At 45.4% G+C, this 24,119-nt stretch overlaps 1 protein-coding gene across 1 annotated transcript; it reads left to right on the top strand.

Annotated features, from left to right (window-relative positions):
* Nucleotides 1-6,573: 6,573 nt before the first annotated feature.
* Nucleotides 6,574-11,736, top strand: LOC101758717 (receptor homology region, transmembrane domain- and RING domain-containing protein 1). Its single transcript, XM_004975041.4, has 4 exons — nt 6,574-6,734; nt 6,814-7,044; nt 10,575-10,970; nt 11,294-11,736. Exons 1-4 carry the CDS (start codon nt 6,581-6,583, stop codon nt 11,377-11,379), a joined length of 867 nt encoding a protein of 288 aa, XP_004975098.1. The 5' UTR covers nt 6,574-6,580; the 3' UTR covers nt 11,380-11,736.
* The last annotated feature ends 12,383 nt before the right edge of the window (nt 11,737-24,119 follow it).

Genomic DNA, 24,119 nt, shown 5'->3' with positions numbered 1-24,119 from the left:
GCAGACTGAGTCCTTGACTTTCTGGACGAAATCGTACATCGCTACGGTTTCCCGGACAGGATAATCACCGACTTGGGATCCAATTTCAACAACAACTTTTGGTAATACTGCGAGAATAGTGGAATTGACGTACGATACATTTCGGTTGCTCACCCAAGGGCCAATGGACAAGTCGAGCGTGCCAACGGCATGATACTCGAAGCCCTAAAAAAAAAGGTTACATGACATCGGCAACACAAAAGGAGGCAAATGGCTCAAAGAACTACCTAATGTCCTGTGGGGACTACGTACTCAACCATGCAAGTCTACGGGGTTCTCTCCCTATTTCCTTGTATATGGGTCAGAGGCCATCCTCTCCACAGACGTCGTGTGGCAGTCCCTGCAGTCAAACAATATGATGAAGTAATAGCAGAAGAAACAAGATCCTTGGACCTGGATAGTCTGGAAGAAACGAGATGTGAAGCCCTAATTCAGTCAGCCAGATACCTCGACGGGTTAAGACGCTACCACGACCACAATATTAAAAAGCGATCCTTCACCTTAGGCGACATGGTCCTTAAACAAATCCAGGACATATAAGGGTTGCACAAGCTCAACTCGCCATGGGAAGGTCCCTACATCGTATCCAAGGTCACAGGACTCGGATCATACAGACTATAAGAACTCTCAAGCGAACAAATACCAAATTCCTAGAACATAGAACATCTCTATCCCTACTACCATAGTAGACCATAGAACATGTACTCGGGCCTTCGCCCTAAGTCTTTCAAACAAACTCTTTGGCTATTCACAGCCACTTCGGGCTATCCAGACCGGCGAGCCCCAGTACTCCGCTCTTCGACTTAAGTTTTTACGAGTTAGTATAACGTATAGGCTATTCACAGCTACTCGAGCTCTCTAAGCTCTGTGAGCCCCCGTGCTCCACTCTCGACCCTTGACTTGGTTTTATCAAGTCTCCGAGTCATCAACAACCCTCAGAAGTACCCACAAGTACTGAAGCTCCAATACGAGTTCTCAACTCGACTTCAGAAAACTAAAAGCAGGTTTTCACAAAACCACGACTACATCATTAGTCATTCTTTACTCAAGCAAGACTGACGCAATCATCAAATAACAAACTCAAGATTGCTTTGAACGGGATAATTTCTGAAGTTACATATGATTACTCAAAACAGAGTCAGGGTACTCAAAATACAATACAACAGCACAACAAAGACTACAAGCAACTACCTATTGGTAGTCTATGTATGAGCCTCAGGCTTTTACTATATCACAAGGATATACAGGCCTGGCGACTACTAGAACATCAAGGTGTATCAAAGGGTAGGGCCCGCATGCAAGGAAGCTGCGCAGTATGCAGCCATACCCTGGTCCTCCTCCCAAACAACACCAGGAACTCCTTCACTACCGCTCCCTCGACAGCGGCAATGATGAATCCCTGATGCAGCATAAGGGAGAAAAAAATCCAAGACTGCTCCCTTGCTAGCTTTAGTGCGCCGTGCCACACTGCATGCCACACCTCCACCTCTAATCAGAGAGCCGGATAAAGACCGCGACACTCATCACCGATCACTCGCGAGTTCCAGCACGGACTTAGCTGGATCACGAGCTGCAAGATGAGGCACGTGACAAACCCTCCTACGAGGATTCTTCTAGCAACGCGGCTATCCCTACAAGTGCAAGAGTATGTGGAGAGAAGGTGGCTTTAGTCTACGAGGAATCTTCTAGCACCAGGGCACTCTTTGAAAGCTTTCTACAATCAAACAACAGCAATCTAAAGCAATCCATCGCTACTCCAGAGAAGCATGACCTTGGTCGACCCTCCAGTGGCCTATTGATAGCCAAGGGCCACAACCACCACCTACTCAGAAATTGCTGCTCACTCGTGACAGTCAGCCTGGAACACTGACGAGGCTCAGCAAGGCACTCTCTGACCCCACTCACGTGAAGGCATTCATCCACAACAGACAAAAATGAACAGTTCGCCCGTGAACACCTTTCAAAGCACAAAAAAGGTTAGAGTACTTCCAAACAAGCAACACCAATAATTGACGATCGCAACAGGAAATACGACTACTCGGTTAAACTCGGACTTATTCCTTCCAACTGCAAAGATTAGTCAAGACGATCATTGAGCACAGTTTAGACTTCAAATAAAATTCAGAAAATTGTTTTGAGTACTCCCACAAAGTACTCAACAAGTTACAACTCGAAAAGATCAAAACTAAGGCTTCTCTAAAGAGACAAACTTAGACATCTTCGAAGCAATCGGCTCAGCCTCCTCAAGATACTACACATAAGCATCTCCTGTACAGTTCTGAGCAACTCCATCACTAGCCGCCGTCAAATCTGCCCTCGGGTAATACAACTTGACCACCGCAAGGACCTGTTTGCAAACAGCCTTACAAAGGCTAGCAACTTTACCCGGAGTAGTCTTTAGCCGCTCGACTAGTGAGCGAGACCCAGAATCATCTTCAAGCAAAGCAATAGCATTGATCACCTCCTACGCAGCACTAGTCAATTCTTGGAACTCGCCTCGCATCCTTTCTATGGTCCTGCCATGGTCCCTACAAGCCACCATTGCCATAGCAAGCATAACTCCATTTTGATTCTTTCTGTTCCTCTCGTGCTCACAAGCAGCTTGAGCCTCAGCCAACGATGCTCGGAGACGGTCAGCCTCATCAGCTACCTGGTCGTGAGCGTTTCTCCAATCAAGCACTTGACTACTGACAGCAGTCTCTTTCCTCTTAAGCTCTGCGCCAAAGTACCACAGATCAGAACCCCTGACTATAGTCAAATATACTCAAGAATCACGAGTACTCACCTGGATACTTCTTGTTCAAGGATTTATAGCGATTCTCCAATCGCTCTTGTAGGACTTCATGGTCACTCCGCTCTACCGCAATAGACTTTGCAGTCTCCTCATGAACTCTCAAGGACTTTGTAAGTCGGCTACATTCTTGCTCCAGTTGCGCCACTCGTTGCATAGTGTCATTTTGCTCCTAGAGGGCCCGAGTATTTCTTTGGGCTCTGTCATATAGGTCCTGCAAGCAACTCAAAAGCAAGTCATCAAGACTCGTCAAAATACAATCAGTCAAAAGATGATAAGATCACACACCTGAAAGCTTTGGATAGCTCTTCGAAACTCTGACTCCGATGGCAGCTCGAGTACTGGACCCTCGGTATTCTTAGCAATCTGAGGCTCTGGACCTTCACCCAAAACAGCCCCTGACAAACAAAAACTCATGGGTCATCACAGGATATAATACATCGACTTCAAAAAGCACCTATACCCCAACTACATACCCGGCGCGCCGACTTCACCCACTTTAGTCGTATCAACTAAAACCAAGGTGCCACCAACAGTCATCGAAGACGGCACACCCCCATAACTCGAGGGAACAGTTGGGACCTCCACTGAGCGGATAACTTCTTGAAGCATGGAGATAGTGACACCAAGACAACCTGTGTCTTGAACCTCATGTGCATCATCCATCAACAAATCAACCAAGGGACCAGACAGTGTAGTCGGAAGACCAGCCTCCACTACTGTGTCCACGGGAATGTATCCTCAGCATCCCTGGGCCAAAGCATGAGGTTATCACCCGCTTTTTGGAAATTTCAAAAATACAATCAAAAGAAAGACCACATAAAAACTTACCGAGATGATCGCGGAGACAATCGCACACGCTTTTTCTCAGTAATTGTAGGTTGAGTGCTCAACAGCACAGGGGCCATCGGTGGTACGACCTTTACCCTCTCGCCAAGTCCTGAAAAAATCAAGGATGAGACTGCGAAGTCTTAGACTAAAATAATCAGAGTACTCACCACTGGCGATAACCTCAGACAACAAGGCACCAGGAGCAACCACCGGTGTCTTCGCGACATTAGTCACCTCAGAAGATGTACCCCCGGTAACCTGCTCGAGGACTGCCAACTCATGGACTGCCGATGCCTGGGCTGCAGGCTCGAAGGCTACTGTTTTTGAGTTTACGAGCGGCACCCCCCATAGCCAATTCTTCAACAGTTGCGACACTAACAACGGCATCCTTAGCAATCGTGACTACCTCACCGAAAGTAGCCTCGTCACCGCCCGTGGTCAAGTCGTCGGCCTTTCCAACCGACTAAAATCATCAGCATTCCGCAAAGAAACAATCTTCCAAAAAATACTCACGACTACATACCTTGGAACTCTGTGACCCCCCAGGGGTCAAACTCGATGAAGAAGTAAGCTGAACAGCAGTTTTCTTTCGAACTACTCGCCGTTTCTTAGGAAGAGGAGAGGGTTCATCATTAGTGTGAATCACGGCAATCTCCCTACCCTCAGGCTGTGGCAAGAAGCCGAAAAGCACCCGGGACTGCAAACAAAGAATTGTTACTCGAAGGTATTGCCATACCTCAAAATATACAAATCAAGAAAAGGAATATACCTCTGTTGGTCCATACCAACTATCAAACTGACGAAGAATTACTGAAAGCACTGGTACCCCTTGATAGTTCCTAAAAAACTTCCTCAACAATGCCTCCACATCATCATCAGATATGTCGTCAGGGGACATCCGTGACGGGTCATCAAAACCCGAGTACTCCGAGCCTGAGCGAGCTCGTTGTTGCAAAGGCTGAACCTTTCGCTTGAGAAAACTGGCAGCCACATTGATGCCAGTCAAACCCAATAATTTCAACTCAGCAATTTGAGTCAACAAGTTAGTAATCTCAGGGGTGTCCTCGGGTTCGCTCACCCAATTATCCGCATGTTTGGGAGCATGACCGGTGACCACTAGCAAGACAGGATCATGATTCCCAACATAAAACCATCTCTTCTTCTAGTCACCGTGAGAGTCAGGCAAGACATACTCCAGATAAGCACCCGAGTTCCTCAGCTGAAACCCAGCCCCTCCAAACACCTCTGTCCTAATGGCACTGGGGTGCGGCTTATAGCGAAATAACTTTCTAAAGAGATCAAGACTAGGAGGGACACCTAGATACACCTCACACAAGTGTACAAAGATAGCTCTGTGGAGCACACCATTGGGATTCAAGTGAACTAACCGAAGATTATAATATCCAAAATACCTCTGAAGAGTCAGAGGTTGGTACTGTCAGTCCTTTCTTGACGAAATGTGCAAGCATGACCGTCTCCTTCGGGTGCTCCTCAAACCGTCACGCATTGCCAAATGCAAGTCTCCACTCGAGCTCAAGCTTTGGCTGAAGAAGCTTAGCATCGACCAAAGCCTGGATCGCTGGTTCCTTCATCACAGAGTGCTCCCAGGTAATCCCAGGCGGCGGCGGCGCAGCCTGATTTGTTGGGCCACACTTCGGCGCCGGCATCACGAGCTCTTTGCCTCCCTTGGATTTAGATCTCACCTTACTGGTGGCCACGGCTTCCCCCTAGGTTTTCTCCGGTTTTCCTCCCTATCTTCTTAACGCGCATCAGTCAGTCTCGGGAAAGGTGGAGAAGGAAAGGATCGGTAGCAGATCTCACTCAAGGATGAGGAAAAAGCAACAATGGCGGCGGCGGCGCAGGGAAGAGCGGCGGCTCAAGATGAACAGGAAAGAAGCGCACAAAACAGATCTGCTAAAAAAACAATGTACCGCTAATTACCACTGGGCCCGCCCTATTATATCTCCATCACCTCCAGATTCCGAGCGTTAATGAAACAACGGTCAGACATAAAACAGATTTACCACCATAATTTCCAACGGATACTGGGACCAAAAGGTTTGACCATTTCATCGACTACAAATAATCGCCTAAGTGCTCAGGGGCTGCAAATACCGTATCCGGCGGATAAAGTTTTCTTTTTTATTTCTGAAGACTACTAAAGTTAGAGCAAAGTCACAGGATTGACCCTCAGCCTAATTCTTCGATTCACCATAAGGCTCGGGGGCTACTCCATCTGGGTGCAATTGTTATCGCACTACCATATAAAAAGTCTCAAGGAAAAGGTTACTCGAACATTAGAGGATGCTGAGAGTACCTTCCAGTCGCGCGACAGCACCGGTACTTGAAGGATCGGCCGCATATACAAACTCAGAAAGAACCAAGGATAACTCGAGCGACGTCCTCAAGTATCCGGAGCTTTCTTCTCGACTACAAAGTACTTGGGGCTTGTCGGGCATGCATCACCAGACCCACGAGTAGGCCTTGTATGACCCACTCAGGGACGTACTCGTATGAGATCAGAATATGGAAGGCTACACCACAGGGTAATGTAGCCTTCGAGACCCCTGAAGCCTAGTCGGAATAGACAAGGGAACTAGTACACCGACTAATAGTAGAATTCTGTAATCATATCCGACTAGGATTCCACCTGTAACCCTACTCCCCGACTATATAAGGGTGGGCACGAACCCCTCAAAACACAAGCTAAGAAGTTCAATATAATCAACACATAGGACTAGGGTATTACGTGATCTAGCGGTTCGAACCTATCTAAATCGTATTTTTTGCATCGCTATGGACTCTTTCAATCTTGACGACACCCACCGCACAAAAGACCGTCTAGGTACCGGATTGCCGGTCGAGAACCCCCTGCCTTTGTTCGGGCAGCCGGTAGCCGGTAGATCCTAGTCGAGATAAATGCGGAGACGAGCATCTGATTCACAGGTCCACGCGATGAGCCCCCGCGTGGTCCTCCTCTTCCTCGCCGCCGCCCTCCGCCCCTGCGCCGCCCTTGTACGCCTCCATTCCAACTCCTTCTCCTTCACCTTCCTCGACGCCCCGGCGCGCTTTGGTTAGCATCGCTTTCGTCGTCCCCCTCCCTCGAATCGAGCCTACCTTGCCCTCTCTCTTATACTTCCTTGGCGCTGCAGGTCCTCGAGTGGGCAGCGATGGGATCTGCGGCTCGCTGCGCGCCGCCGAACCCGCCGAGGCGTGTGAGCCCATCAAAGACAGCGGCGGCCGCCGCGGCGCGGGCCGGAAGGCTTTTGTGCTGATCGCGAGGGGCAACTGCAGCTTCGAGGGCAAGGTGCGGGCGGCGCAGAAAGCGGGGTTTGACGCCGCCGTCGTGTACGACGATGAGGAAAAAGCCAGCCTCTACTCCAGTGAGTGTTACACCACCGTGCAGTTCTGGTTATCCTAACACTAGTCTTGGTTTAGTTAGTTTAAAACTTATTTGCACTTCGTTTACCACAGTCGAAGTAGATTAACTGAAGAAATTGCTTACTTAGTGCTCCTTAATTGAGACTGAGCGCCTCACTTCTCAAATGCCCTATTGGCCTGATAATGAAACGGAAACGCTCACTTCTCAAATCCCCCATTGCCCTGAAAATGAAAAGGAAAAAGAAAAGAGGTGGATCGAGATGAATCCCCCAAATGGAAAGAATTCACAAGCTCTGTCATATTTGAAAGGCATGCGAATTTAGGGCTAAAAGAAGTGAGGCGTGTGGATTGATGTCAAATATCGAAATTTCTCCATTATATTGGATAATAAATAGTAGGTGTTTTATCATGTCACATCCCTAGCCTTATAATGTGCAATGGATTAATTATTTTGGTGTACTAAAAGGTAGCAAATGGTTTTTAGAGTTTATTTTTCAATTGTCTCTATAATGATGATGCAGATTTTCATGTTGTGCCTATGCAAGTGTACTCTTTATTCTTAGGTAGGCTATGACAATATGATAGAGGTCCTAAATATCATTTAGAACAAGTAAATATAACCATGCATAATTTAAAAACATTTCTTTGATTACTATGTCTCTTGAAGCTATCTAACGGGTCAGTACCCATTCGACCCTTGGGTAGGTTTCTTCATACGCTGTCCCAGGCATTGGCTTAGGCTGCGCTACCATCTCATAGGTTGGGTATGGGACAGGCTCTAGCCTGGTCGGCTCAGTTGTGGACTGCGCTCTTGCTTGGAAAGCAGCTCAAAATCATCTCCTTTTCGTACTGCTTCACCAGTGAGGCCTCGAAGACAAGCCCTCTGTTGTTTGTCTCTGGCATCCAATCCACGTTGCTTATCTCAGGCCCCAGCTGCCAGCTGCTACTGATCCATGAACCTGCAGAGCGGTGAGGACGATCAGCACCAGAAACAGCAGCATCACTTTCTGTTAGCCTCACCAGCTCCCAGGCTCACGCAATCAACACTGGAAAAAGCCTCACAGATGAGGAACACACCAGCACCTCATTTACTCTATTTCATCACATTTTCGACCCCAGCACAACGCTGACATTCGTCGTGGAGCTGGCTTACATGCTGGTGAAGGTGTTTGCTCCTGTCGCAGACAAACCTCCCCTTGGCGTCTCGCAGCCACGGGTCCAATGTCTGCTTTCAGACGTCTGCTGGTTTGGCTGACCTTCCATCCATGGTCCTGCACTTCGACGGTGCTGAGATGGCCCTGCCAGCAAGAACTTCTTCATTCAGATGGGCGATGACGTAATCTGCTGGATCGTGCAGAGGTTGCTGAGCCTGTCCATTGTAACCCAAGAACACCATGTACAGTAGTATTCGTGCTCCCCAGAACTCACACAGGCCGAACCAGCTATGTCGGTGTGGGACAACAATGTCCAGCAGGCAGGGCATCCAGCGCACTAATTACTTTTGAGCCTTTGACCCAGCTAGCCCACGAGACCCACCCAAACCAAACCGTGTACATGGGTGGGTCAATAAATCCAGCCAACCTGTATAAACCCACCCATGCACACCCCTAAGGGAAGGGGAAGAATGGAAGAGAACCAACCAACAAGGCCTAGCAATTCCCACCGCTGCAATCCCTGCAAACTCTGGCTCTGGTGGCTGGCGCAGAACTCGCTTCGATTAGCCGGTTAGCTGAGATGCGATAGATCTGTAAGGGAGCAGCAGTAGGGAGGGGGACCTGGAGGAGCTGCACGTAGCAGCGGTGTAACCGTGCAAGGACAAAGAGGGAGGGGCAGAAGCTCACGGTGCACGGAGAGTGGGTGAGCAGGTGAGCAGCAGTTCTAAGAAGGTGCCGTGCTTCTAACCTGTGTTGGACGTTGGTTTCTATGACTCCCAGAGTTCAATGTTCTAACTGGTCCACTGTAAGAAGCTTAATGCTTCTTTTTTGTCATGTGTGATCTTGTAGCCTTATAATTTGCATCTATCAGTCGCACTTCATAACTATCCGTCCTTGGAAATACATAATGTAAAAATGTCTTAAGAAACAAAAATTTTTTCCATGATCTCTATCTATGTTCTGAACATTGCTAGCAGCTTCACAAGAGCGGGTCCTCTATTCAGCTATTGGCTCCCAATTTGTTTGCAACTGTACCCAAAAGGCGGGTTAAAAGGCGTACTGTTCAGGAAACATTGCTGGATAATCAGTTGGTACAGGATATCCAAGGGCATTACTCTGTAGCGGTCTTGTCAGAATTTCCGGATATTTGGGACATGGTTCAGGAAACATTGCTTCTGCCAGAGGCTGAGGATGTTCATAAATGGAAATTTGAGAATTCGGGACAGTTCTCTACTAAGTCAGCATACGAAGCTTTTTTCCTTGGATCAGTCCAGTTTGAGCCAAGCACACTAATTTGGAGGAATTGGGGTCTCAGGAAGTGCAAATTCTTCCTTTGGTTAGTGGCACATAATCGGTGTTGGATAGCTGATAGAGTCGCTAGATGGGGTCACCCACATCCTGAGCATTACCCCTTCTGCGACCAGGAGGATGAAACCATTCAGCACCTCCTGTGTTCATGTGTCTTCTCTCGGCAATTCTGGCTTCAACTACTTCGCAGTTTTGGACTCCCGGATATTGCACCTCAACCATCTTCCACGGGGTTCTTTGACTGGTGGCAACAAGCTGGTAGCAACTCGACAAAGGAACCAGGAGAGGATTCTATTCACTGGTCATGCTAGGAGCTTGGATTCTATGGAAGGAAAGGAATGATATTGTGTTTAATGGTGCCTTGCCCAAGATGGAGCGGGTGCTTCTCCTTGCACAGGAGGAAGCTGTTCTCCGGCTGGCAGTCGCCAAAGGCATTAGCGATCTGGTCACTGCTCGACCTGGGGGTTAGCAGCGTCCGTTGGTGAGGAGTGGTCGACCTTTGAAAATTTAATGGGCGCGTATGTAACCTAGAACCTGAGGGGTGTGTGTGGTGTGTGTTGTATGGCTAATTGAGCCTTTTACCTCCTTTCTTAATGCAATGATTCGCAGCTCTCCTGCGTATTCCGAAAAAAGAAAGTTAAATGTAGTGCTACTTATCTTTTAGCAATGCCAGGCCTCATCTTTCCTGTAACTGAAACAGGCTCAAGCAAATGTATATTTTAGATATGGCAATATCCCCCTCCTTGAACTGTAAGGAATGATATTTCTTCTAGTGTGCTATCGCTGGGAAAATGTAGTTGAGCTAACACTGGTGTACAGCTGAACGCATCAAGGCAGTGACGTTTCTTTAGGTAACCATAGATAATAATGCTGTTTGGACCTGGAATTTCCCTATATACAGATTAGGGAAAAGGAGTCAGTCATCAAAGTGAGAATCACAAGTTCCCAGTACCAGAATAAATTCTACCAATGTTAGAGATGATAGAAGTTCTGTTTTTAAGACATCTCTGTTTTCATCTATTTCAGTTCTTTTAACGCTGTTAATAATTTTTTCCTTTATGTTAATTTAGTGGTTGGTGACTCTGAGGGTATACACATACCTGCAATATTCGTTTCCAAGATGGCTGGAGAAACACTAAAGAAGTTTGCCAGGGGTGAAGATGATGAGTGTTGTATAAACTCATCGATGGATGAGACTGCAGGAACAGTATTGGTAATGTCATTCGTATCACTTGTTGTCATCATATCTGTTCTTGCATCTTTTCTATTTGCTCGAAACTGCCGACTTCTACGTCATGGAGTTGATAATCACCCACCTTACGTCAAGAAACATGTGGTGGAAAAGCTTCCATGCTCAGCATATAGTGCTCCCTGTTCTAGCGAAGATATTTTTCAGGAAGCTTGTGCAATTTGTTTAGAAGACTACAATAATGGCGATATGCTTAGACACCTTCCATGCAAACATGGTAAGATCTTGAGATATTTTAGTACTTGCTTACTGTTTATAATTATTGCTGACTCAGTAGGTTCCAAAGATGTGGTGCCCAGTCGTTCTTATAATTGTTACTGTTTTTTCTCAGTGGTAGATAGAAATTTGCCAATATAATGATATATACAGTAACCCTGATGGGTAGATGCATATCTTGCTCTCTTTTGCATAATTCATTCCTTTACAAGGTAGACAATGATTTTGTAGACCAACAGACAATGATTTCTGTTATCAGCAATGTGCCCAAAACTTATTTTCTTATAGCTCTCCCACTACCTTATCATGGACAATTTCATACAGAATTTCACAAGATCTGTATTGATTCCTGGCTCACAAAATGGGGCACCTTCTGCCCTATATGCAAGCTTGAAGTAACGTCCAGTTAATAGGCATATTTGGTCACTGCATCCAAGTGCTGGCAGTTGTATGAAGGTTTACCGAATTGTTCATCCATTGCATTATTGAAGATTAATCTGAACAGTTGATCTTGCGGACGAAGTACAAATTGCAGTTCCTCAGGTTGGACTCATACCCTTTGAGGTTAATATTAGGATTATCTTGTTTGGTGTGTGGAAGGCCACAACAAACTCTGCTGCTGATAAATGTGGCGTGCATTATCCTGTATCCTAGAGGAACTAGGTGTTGTGTAAGTGTAATCTTAAATCCAACATAAGCCCCATTGTATACCGAATTACATGACTGTTTTCATTTTGGGAAATCACCGAGAAATGTTTGAAGGCACAGAGCAAAAGAACTGAGTAGGTGAGTTGCTGTTGAACATCCTGTTTGAGTGCTTGATTCGTCAGAGTAGGAAGTTTGGTTATCAATATGTATGATTTTTTTTAAAAAAATCGGGGCCTCCCCTCATTTCCATTACTAGAACGGAAATAACAGTGTGTAATCAGAAGGATAGCAGAAAGGGGGAATAGAAAAGTTCTTCCATCTACCTAGGGCTTCAACCTGGTTCAAGCTAAAAGCACCTAAGCAACGGCCTCGCCAAAAGCTTACGCTAATAAGTCAAGTCACATCAATGTGTAATGATAATGTGCAGAATATTACAAGCAAAAGATTCGTTTTGCACATGGCGACATGGCTTCAGCAAATGAGTATAGTTGGAAGAAACAAGTTAAACTAGTCAGGTTGGCGCGCGATGCGCGCATGTACGAAAAATTTGAACCGGAAATAATGATGAAATATGAATTTTTGTTATCTTACTAGGTTCAAAGTAGCATCGCAATGATACATCAAATCAAATAAAAATATAAAACATAATCTAAAATCAAATTGATTACATCCAATATTAAATTCAATTTTTTTATCATAATGATCATTTGAGCACCGTACAACTTTTTATGCTTAGGAATTCACTAGCCTTTTTTCGTTGATATAGCTAACATATACGTGCTATGTTACACTGATTCTTGGTTTTGATAGAAATAAAAGATAAAATTGGCGATGAATGAATATAATTCAATCATATTTTGCGAGTTTATGATTTGTTTGAAAGTAAAGTCCAAAAAATTGTAGGGTTACTGATAGAGTCGGAGTGCCCGATCTTTCGGTGAGTGGAGATAAATTCGACTTGGTGGAAGTAGACCCTCACGATCCGACTACGACGAGCGAACCCGAAGCGCCAATGCAATCGCTGAACCAACTCCCGATGGTTACCAACCTCGCCGGTGCGAGATCAGCCGATCACGAAGATCGATTCCTGTCCGCAATCGAAGAACGAACAAGAAAAAGAGGCGAGCAATCTAAATATCACTCGAAGGTGGAGTTCTGAATCACACAAGGACAGCGCGTATTTGCGCGTGTTCAAGAGTAGCTAAAGCTAGATGTAAAACAAAACTCGAGTCGTAAACAAAAAGGACTCGGACTAAATAAAGGGGACGCAGCCCCTGGAGTCCGAAGGGGTCACGCGCGCCCAACCCTAGGCGCCCCACCTGGGCTGCCCTGTTGGGCCATCTTCTTATTCCGATGGGCCTTCGTTCCTTAACAGCATGATGAAGTTTAATTCTCTCGCACGGGCTCGAGTGATTGGCCCAACTGGATGAGCAACTGTAGGTGCCTGAGGTGGAGAAGCAACTGGAGGCGCCTGAGGTGCTGCTGGTGTAGATGTACTCGTGGTGTCCGCATCATCCTCCCCTTCTTGAACTGAAGTCGTCCTCGACGGCAACTCCTCATCTTCGCCCACATACGGTGTCAAATCTGCAACATTAAAACTCGTGGAAACACCAAACTCCGCAGGCAGGTCAAGGATATAAGTATTATCATTAATCTTGGTTAGCACTTTAAAAGGACCAGCAGCACGTGGCATCAATTTAGAACGACGTAAGGTTGGAAAACGATCCTTTCTCAAATGCAACCAAACCAGATCACCCGGTGCAAAAGTAACATGTTTTCTCCCTTTACTACCCGTAACCTGATATTTAGCATTAGCAGCAGCAATGTTTTGTTGAGTTTGCTCATGCAAGCTAATCATTTGATCAACATGTGCAGCGGCATCTATGTGTGGGGCGTCCTCGGCATCAAGTGCAAACAAATCAATAGGCGCCCGAGGAATATAACCATAAACAACTTGAAAAGGACACATCTTTGTAGAAGAATGCGTTGCATGATTATAAGCAAACTCAACATGAGGCAAGCAATCTTCCCAACGTTTCAAGTGTTTATCTAAAACAGCCCTAAGCATAGTGGACAAGGTTCGATTAACCACCTCAGTTTGTCCATCAGTCTGAGGGTGACAAGTGGTGCTAAACAGCAATTTAGTTCCCATTTTATTCCACAGTGATCTCCAAAAATGACTGAGAAACTTAGCATCACGATCATAGACTATTGTATTTGGAATACCATGCAAATGAATAATCTCGCGAAAGAACAATTCAGCAACATTGCTAGCATCATCAGTCTTATGACAAGGTATAAAATGAGCCATTTTGGAGAAACGATCAACAACCACAAAAATACTGTCCCTCCCCTTCTTAGTTCTAGGCATTCCCAAAACAAAGTCCATAGAAAGATCAAGCCAAGGGGAAGTAGGAATAGGCAAAGGCATGTACAAACCATGGTTGTTCAATCGTGACTTAGCTTTCTGGCAAGTAGTGCAGCGTGCAACAAGGCGCTCAACATCAGCGCGCATCCGGGGCCAAAAGAAGTGGGCAGCCAGCACTTCACGCGTCTTGTAGACGCCAAAGTGCCCCATGAGACCGCCTCCATGCGCTTCCTGTAACAACAAACGACGAACCGAGCTAGCTGGAACACACAGCTTGTTAGCGCGAAACAGGAACCCGTCCTGTATGTGAAATTTGCCCCATGGTTTGCCATGAATACAGTGGGCGAAAGCATCTTTAAAATCAGCATCATGCACATATTGATCCTTCACAGTTTGCAAGCCAAAGATTTTAAAATCTAACTGTGACAGCATGGTATAGCGACGAGACAAAGCATCAGCAATGACATTTTCCTTCCCGCACTTGTGTTTAATAATGTAAGGGAAAGACTCAATGAATTCTACCCATTTAGCATGACGACGGTTCAGGTTTGTTTGGGTACGAATATGTTTTAAAGCCTCATGATCAGAATGAATTATAAACTCGCGATGCCAAAGGTAGTGCTGCCAAGTATGCAAAGTGCGCACTAAAGCATAAAGCTCCTTATCATAAGTAGAATAATTCAAGCTAGCACCACTTAATTTCTCGCTAAAGTAAGCAACCGGTTTTCCTTCTTGTAACAAAACAGCACCTAGCCCAATACCGCTAGCATCGCATTCAAGCTCAAACACTTTAGTAAAATCAGGCAACTGCAAGAGAGGAGCATTGGTTAACTTATCTTTCAAGGTGCTGAACGCAACCTCTTGCGAATCACTCCAAGCAAAGGGAATATCCTTCTTTGTAAGCTCATGTAGAGGCGCTGCAATGGAGCTAAAATCACGAACAAACCGGCGGTAGAAACCTGCAAGGCCAAGAAAGCTTCGAATTTGTGTGACCGTCGTCGGTGTAGGCCACTCCCGAATGGCATCAATTTTGCTGCTATCCACCTCAATGCCCTGTGGAGTAACAACATAGCCAAGAAACGAGACACGTTGTGTGCAAAACATGCATTTTTTGAGGTTAGCAAATAAATGGGCCGCACGCAATGCATCAAAAACAGCACGCAAATGTTCTAAATGCTCTTCCATAGACTTGCTGTAAATGAGGATATCATCAAAATAGACAACTACAAACAATCCTATGAAGGGCCTCAGAACTTCATTCATCAAACGCATAAATGTGCTGGGAGCATTTGTCAAACCAAACGGCATAACCAACCATTCATATAACCCAAATTTCGTTTTAAAAGCTGTTTTCCATTCATCACCTAATTTCATGCGAATCTGATGGTAGCCACTACGCAAATCAATCTTAGTGAAAATAATGGCACCACTAAGCTCATCTAGCATATCATCAAGGCGTGGTATAGGGTATCGGTAGCGAATGGTAATGTTATTAATAGCACGACAGTCTACACACATACGCCATGAGCCATCTTTCTTTGGAACAAGTAACACGGGAACGGAGCAAGGGCTAAGAGACTCACGAATATAACCCTTGTCAAGCAACGCCTGTACCTGGCGCTGGATTTCCTTCGTCTCATCCGGATTTGTACGGTACGGTGCGTGGTTCGGAAGCTGTGCGCCGGGAATGAGGTCGATCTGGTGCTCAATGCCACGAAGTGGTGGAAGTCCTGGTGGCAAATCTTTTGGAAAGACATCAGCGTACTCCTGCAAAATGTTAGCAACCGCAGGGGGAATATCCAAAGATGGTGCATCATCAAGTGAAACAAGCACACTAGAGCATATAAGGGCATAGCATGGCAAAGGAGCATCGCGTAACTCATCAAAATCAGCACGTGTGGCAAGCAAAACAGGAGCATTCAACTTGATTTCAGAATTAATAGATGTCGATGGTTCAAGTTGTTTATCAGTTTTAGCAGCTCTAGCAAGATCATCTTTAAGAATTTGTTCAGGTGTCATTGGATGTATAATTATTTTCTGACCCTTAAACATGAAAGAATAGTGATTTGAACGACCATGATGCAAGCTATCAGTATCATATTGCCAAGGTCGCCCAAGTAACAGAGAGCATGCTTCCATGGGAATAACATCACAATCGACAAAATCAGAATAAGCACCCATGGAGAAAGGAATACGGACTGATCGAGTAATTCTAATTTTCCCACCATCATTAAGCCATTGAATGTGATATGGATGTGGATGCTTACGAGTGGGTAAAGACAACTTTTCAACCAGCGTGGTACTCGCCAAATTATTGCAGCTGCCGCTGTCGATGATGATGCGAATCGACCGCTCCTGCACAACACCCTTGGTATGGAAAAGAGTGTGTCGCTGATTCTTCTCGGACGGGGCGACCTGTGTACTAAGAACACGCTGCACAACAAGACTTTCATACCTATCGGCGTCGCCCGGGTTGACATGTACCTCCATAGCTGCATGGTCAGTGGCAAGCATCGCATGTCGAGTATCTTCAGAATCACTAGCGGAAGAATACTCACCATCGTCACGAAGAAGCAAAGTGCGCTTGTTCGGACAGTCCCGAATCACGTGGCCAAATCCTTTGCAACGATGACACTGAATATCCCATGTACGGCCTGAATATCCTGTGTACGGCCTGTGGGAGGGGCGGCGCCTGTGGAAGGGGCAGCGCTTGCAGGTTTGGCCGTTCGCTCGCGCGGTGTAGTGGTGGGCGTGGGTGGCGCAGGGAGAGCGGGTGCGGAGTTGGATGTCGAGCTTCTTCCTGCAAAAGAGTTAGAATATGTCTTCGAGCGGCGTCCCTGCACTTCACGTTCAGCTTTGCAAGCATATTCAAATAATGTTGTCATATCTGTGTAGTCCTTATAATCAAGTATATCCTTAATTTCGCGGTTCAAACCACCACGAAAACGTGCCATAGCAGCGTCATTTTCCTCCAATAACCCACAACGAATCATGCCTATTTGTAATTCCTGGAAATATTCCTCAACAGATTTGGAACCTTGCTGAAAACATTGCATTTTATTAAGCAAATCTCGGGCATAATAAGAAGGCACAAATCTGTGGCGCATAGCAGTTTTTAATTGCTCCCAAGTGGTTGGAATGGTATTGGGATGTTTGTGTTTATATTCACGCCACCAAATTAAAGCAAAATCAGTAAATTCACTAATAGCAGCTTTAACTTGAGAATTAGCAAGAATATCATGGCATGAAAATTTCTGTTCAACTTCTAATTCCCAATCAAGATATGCAGCAGGATCATATTTGCCATTAAAAGGTGGAATTTTAAATTTAATCTTGGAAAAGGAATCATTACTGGGACGGCGTGGCACGCGGCGGGCACGGCCTCGGCGGTCGCCATCATCCTGGTCCGAGTCACCACCATAACCCTGCTGCAACTCTGCGACTGTTGTGTGCAATGCATCGAGTCTTGCCACAACTGAGTCGAGTGTGGCCTTAGCGGCCGTATGTGCAAGGTCGAGCTGATCACACCGCTCGGTCGTCGAGGAGATCGTCGAGTCCAGCCGTTCATGAATCGTCTGAATGTCGGTGATAAGCCCTTCAACATGTGCCCGTATGCCCTGCAGTTGGTTAGCCCCCACGTCGACATCATCTGCCATGGTTAGCGCAAATACAAGAACACAAGCGACGACAAAACAGGGGTGTAACGGGTCACAAGGCGCTCACACTAGTGCTGTTATCAAATTCTTATCCGTTCTTACCATGCACACAGGGGCGAACTGCAACCAACCGGTGGAACTCGCGAAAGATTGGAGGAGCGATTGCCTGGAGAAACAAAATATGCTCGTCGTAGAACTATGTGGAGTTCTGGGAAGGCTGCACTCAAATGAAGGATTAGCACAATCAAACAATAATGCAAAGTTGAAAGATAGTGCCAAACACGTAACAAGAGTTGCTGGTAACAAGGGAAATCGAAAGAACATAGGCAAAGGTGGAGAGGGCGCACCTCTTTTGTTTTTTTTTTCTGTTTTTTTTTGTCACAGAGGGTGCCCCAAAACTGAGAATATGAACACAGAGGATCTCAAACAGCAAATTGTGGCACACACTTTTTCCGAAAGTACAGGGGTATTCCGGTAAAAAGAAGAAGAAAGAGAGATACGGATATGAAAAGCTAGCATGGAATGCGTGGGGGGGGGGGGGTGCGGAGTTGCCCCGGAGAGTTGTGACCCAGGGGGGTTCACGGCGCGCGCAAAGGGAGTTTGCACCGAAACTAAACCGGATCATCTTCCTTCTCCCTGTTGGACTCTTTTTTTTTGCTTCTTTCCTTTTTTTTGCACTTTCCTTTTTTTTTTTGATTGCTTTCTATCTTTCTTTCTTTCTTTTTTGGATAGGGGAGGGGGCGATCGGAGGGGTGGGATGGCGCGGCGCGGTTGTCGCGAAGGGGGGCGGTGGGCATGGCGTGGTAGGGTTGGCGAGCAGCGGAACGGCAGCGGCGGCGAAAACTAGGGTTAGAGGAAAAACGAGAAACAAGAGATTAAACACAAGTAACCAGCAACAATCGAACGAGTAGGCACACAAATTCAACAAAGACACTTATTGAAAGAATGTGCGAGGCTAAACGGTTGCTGGGACAAGGATCTAACCTGAAAAAATTTCTTTTGGTTTTTATGGACTGTAGGAAGGGAAAAACACTCGGTAAAACTCACCGATCAACCTGGAAAGCTGATACCACTTGATAGAGTCGGAGTGCCCGATCTTTCGGTGAGTGGAGATAAATTCGACTTGGTGGAAGTAGACCCTCACGATCCGACTACGACGAGCGAACCCGAAGCGCCAATGCAATCGCTGAACCAACTCCCGATGGTTACCAACCTCGCCGGTGCAAGATCAGCCTGATCACGAAGATCGATTCCTGTCCGCAATCGAAGAATGAACAAGAAAAAGAGGCGAGCAATCTAAATATCACTCGAAGGTGGAGTTCTGAATCACACAAGGACAGCGCGTATTTGCGCGTGTTCAAGAGTAGCTAAAGCTAGATGTAAAACAAAACTCGAGTCGTAAACAAAAAGGACTCGGACTAAATAAAGGGGACGCAGCCCCTGGAGTCCGAAGGGGTCACGCGCGCCCAACCCTAGGCGCCCCACCTGGGCTGCCCTGTTGGGCCATCTTCTTATTCCGATGGGCCTTCGTTCCTTAACAGCATGATGAAGTTTAATTCTCTCGCACGGGCTCGAGTGATTGGCCCAACTGGATGAGCAACTGTAGGCGCCTGAGGTGGAGAAGCAACTGGAGGCGCCTGAGGTGCTGCTGGTGTAGATGTACTCGTGGTGTCCGCATCAGTTACCACATTTGAATCGTAGCATACAAAATTTTTATACATAGGAAAATAATAAATATATTTTATAGTTTCCATACTATGTAGCTGCAAATAATAGAAAAAGGCATTAATAATTTTTGAAAAAATCAGGAGACCCACTCAACGTATCATGGGTCCCACCAAACAATGTGTGGGTCCCACTGAAAAGTACATAGGTCCTGCCTAAATAGTGTGTCGGTCCTACATGCATAATATGTGGGTTCCACGTCATCAAGTGACCTATCTAATCTAATGCTTTCAATATTGAAAGAGAGATGTTTTCGGTTATTTGTATTATTTCGATTTGACATTGAAAAAGATATAGCCTGTCTTAAAACATGTTTCAAGGTCGCAACTTTATTATATCTTGCATACATCTCATGCCTGTAATTACTGGTCTGATCAAGAAAGTGATAATTTATTTTTTATCGGAGGGACTGGAATAGTACATTTTTTTCGGAAAGAGAGTGCTTCATTCATTCGGTATACAGCAAATTACAGTAAGATTAAGGCCCTTTTGGATAGGGGCAGGATGTTAAACTTTAACACTCTCAAATGAAGTGTTAAAGTGTAACACATGTGGAATGTTTGGATGGGGTGTTAAACTTTAACACTAAAGGTTGGAATTGACACCCTCCTCAGTTACTCCTCTTAATGGCAGCCTAATACACCTGTGCTATTTTGTTTGGTGCCAAGGTCCAGCGTTGATTTCTGGCGCCAAGTACTAGCGCTGCATGCATTCGTACCCTTCTATGCTCATAGGTATTTCACTTTTATTTTTTTTACATTTGGCCAAATGATAGAAGGGAATGAAAAATACATTCAAATTATTTGCATTGTCCTATAAACACGATATAACACAAAGAGTGCACGAAGGTTGTCAATGTCATTACAACACAACCATACAAATAATCTACGATTTATTGTACAAATCATTAGCTAATTCATCACAAAATGCATTCATATTATAGTCTTCGTCCCCTGCTTGGGTATTCGTTGCATGTCCTTCATAGTTTGATACTTCGGTCATGGGAACGAAATTTTCATCCCGATCACACATACCAAAGGCCCTATCGGCCATATCATTCTCTCGAATGAAATTGTAAATTGCCATGCATGCTACTATTATTTTGCTTTGTTTGTGCATTGCAAAACTTGGTATACCCAACAAAATCCTCCACTTCATCTTCAACACTCCAAAGGACCTTTCGATAACATTTCTAAGGGATGAATGTGTGTAATTAAAGGTCTCTTTCATACCTCTTGGCATTGGACCACTCCGAAACTCTGGGAGATGATACTTCGTACCCTTGAAGGGTGCAAGGTAACTCGGACGGTTTGGATATCCCGAGTCAACTAGGTAAAATTTGCCTACAAATGAAGACAATTTCATGAGGCTAATGAAGTTGGCACAATTTATTCTACAAATGAAGACAATACAAGTACAGAAAGAAGTGTACCTGATGGAGGATGCGGAAACTTGTCACCATATTTGGTTACAGTATCACTGAAGACTCATATTATGAACCGATCCAGGCCATCCACTAGCAACAAATGTGAACCTCATGTTGAAATCACAAATAGTCAGCACATTCTATGTGGGATATCCATGTCTCCCGGTGTGTTGAACCACCTTATCATTTAGCACCACAACTGGTACATGCGTCCCATCTATAGGTCCTATACAATTGTTGAAGTATGAGACAAACTGAGGCTTTTTTAATCTTTGGTGCACGGTCTTAAATTCTGGGTCCTTTGGCTTAATAATATCCACTGCTAGCTTAAGAACACTACACAAAACACTATCGAATGTACGGCTTATTGTTTCTAAGGACCTTATAAACCGGTCCTCAACTTGTCTAAGTGATTGGGTTGCACCAATTATCCAAAGGAACATTCCTAAAGCCTCCATCGTTGATATTCTTCTAGTTGCCCTCAAACCATAGGTCTCAACCAACAAGTCATGTAGCTGATGAAATAATGGGTTTGACATCCTAAACATGTTGTAGCAAGAGGTTCTACTAGACAGTGTTTCCTGTACCCATTCTATGCCCGGTACAGTGGTTACCCTCTTTGGACCTTTGTCCATGTATGTATCATAGTACATACCAATCATGATTGCAGCCTTTAAGATGTCCCGAGTCCTTTTACGACGATACTATCTCATCTTCATGAAAGTACAAATCTATTTTAGAAAGTCCTCATCAGATTCACTTGAAGAACGCTCATCACCATCCTAAGTCAACAGACAAAAACATGTCAGCCATCAACATTTACAAAAGAACAGATCCATTCATCTACAAAAGAACATATTCATTTCAAACAGGCACAAATGTAGCATATTCAAACTAGAATTATAACAAATAGGCACAAATGTAGCATAGTCCAACCAAATTTATATCAAACAGCCACAAATATTGTTCAAATAACCACACTTAGTACATAAAAGAACTATAATTATTCAAACAGCCACATTCACTACTTAGGATCACTAGCTACTGCTAACTCAACAATATTGTTCTCCTTGTGATATCTCTTCAAGTGAAGCAGCCTTCCTTCAGGAGTAGGTATGTTACAAAAGAATTCCCTCTCATATGGATCTTTGAATAAGTGCCTGCCTGCATAGAACTCTACAGTATCAGGGGTTGCTCCACATTCTAAAGCCAACTACTGACACTTCTTACCAGACTGTGCCATCTCTTGCATAGGATCAGCTTTTGTCTTTTCTCATTGATACTGGTAGCAAGAGTCTCCCCCACATTCCTGAATATGTTATCATTAGTATCTTCAGAGGTAGTCAACTTATCAACTAGAGTGATCATCATCTTCATAAAAGGGGTTTTGATTTCTTTCCAAGACTAGTGGCAGTGGACCTGGTGTTGTTGCTACTTCCTCTCTTTCTACTGTTATTGCTAACTGGGCTATACTCAAAGTCATGAAAAAACCCATCTGGACCATATGCATCTTCTTCCTGTACATATTCACCATCTTGTTCTTCTTCCTCTTGAAATCCAGGCACATAAGAGGTAGACCCGTCCACTACAACATCATGAAACATTTCCTCTAGCTGATCAATGTACTCTGGAGCACAATACTGTTATTTCTTACATTCACCATATCTGCCCTGCAAATGGATTTTCAGGTTACACGGGAATGCAAATAAAGCGACTGCTAACTGCATGCAAATGTAGTGAATGCCCCTCACCTTGGTGTTTTTTTCCACCACCAATCTAGGGCACATACAGTACCATCAGCCTTCCTTCCAAGGCCAGTCTCCTTTTGAAGTAGTTTCAAGAAGGAATGCACAATATTCAGTTGATTAATTCTGTTCCTGAGCTACATCTTGTCATATTTCAAACTAGTGACCATGTAGTATTTATCAACAATTATCTTGTAACCTCTTCTAGACATGGTGCCTTTGTGACAGTTGCCTGCTCTTATTTGCTCAACCCATAAATCACACAACAAAATAGTATTTGGTTCTATCCATTGTGCCTTATCAGCTCTTATCTAGTGCATAATAGAAACATATAAAACCCATCACACACTAAACAGGTTACAACAATGCACATTATCAAAGTTTGAAACTAACTATCACAAACTGAACATATTTCATGTTTCTAACCATCACACAACAAACTGGACAAATGAAGCATGACATTACCTTGGAGCAGCCACACATTCTAACCATCACAAACTAAGCAGCCACACATTCTAACCATTTCATCATTGTAACCATCAAATTCTAAGCAGCCACATATTTCATCAATCTAACCATCCTAAACTCTAAACAGATCAACCATAAAGAAGAGGATGAGTACAAGAAATAACCTTGGAGCCGAGAAAAACAACTTCCACATTCTATGCACCACCGTTTTCTTCATCACACGAAAGGGCACTCCATCATCAGCACTAGTTGTTCCTCCATGAGCACTGGAACATCTTCGGCGGCCACAGGGATGTCCTCCACCGTGTCCTCCGCTGCCAGTAGCATTGTCGGGCAACGAACCAACGAAGAGAGACCTCATCACACGCACTTTGCTGCTGCCTCCCCGGCTGCCGCTACCACCTCTGCTACCGCCGCCACCTCCTCTTCCTCCATTGCGAGGCACGCGTAAGCCGAGGGTACAACTACCGCGGTCTCGGGGTGCTCCTTCTTCCCGAAGCATATTGGAGTAGGAGTTGAGGTCGGGGAATTCTTCAGCCTGCGAGTTGAGATCCAGGGCTTACAAACCCTCACGAGGAGCTCCAGAAGATTTCGCCTGTGAGAAGAAGTCGAAGCCGCTGGCAGGGAAAGGTGGATCCGCATGGGAGAAAAGGTCTTGCAACCCATCGTCGCTGTGGCTATCCATGAGCCCTGAGCAAGGGTTCAGGGCAACGCGGCGCACTCCTAGCAGCGTGGATGCCATGGATCTGGGGCAGCGTGGGGAGGAAACGAAGAAGGGTGGGAGGGGAGTTCCTGCGGGTGGGGATGACGGCGGGAGGGGAGAAGGGGGGAGGGGAAGGTGACGGGAGGGAAAGAATGGCGAGAGGGGATGGCAGTAGGGGAGGACCTGCGGGCAGGATGGATGGCCGGTGGGAGGAGATGGCGGCGGGCGGGGAGGAAGCGATGCGGGAGGGGAGGATGCGAAGGCGGTGGGTAAGAGAGAGAGGAGGAGAGAGGGGGGGGGGAACTAGGGAAAGATTGGAGAGGGGGACCACTTTTAACAAGTTTAACAACTTTTAACACCCCGTTGAGGTGTTTATGAAATTGGACCCGGGCGTACGTTGAACTAGGAGCG

The sequence above is a fragment of the Setaria italica genome, chromosome VII (genome assembly GCF_000263155.2).
Source record: "Setaria italica strain Yugu1 chromosome VII, Setaria_italica_v2.0, whole genome shotgun sequence".
NCBI classification, from domain to species: Eukaryota; Viridiplantae; Streptophyta; class Magnoliopsida; order Poales; family Poaceae; genus Setaria; species Setaria italica.
The sequence above is the reverse complement of the archived record's forward strand: the minus strand, read 5'-3'. Positions and strand labels throughout refer to the sequence as shown.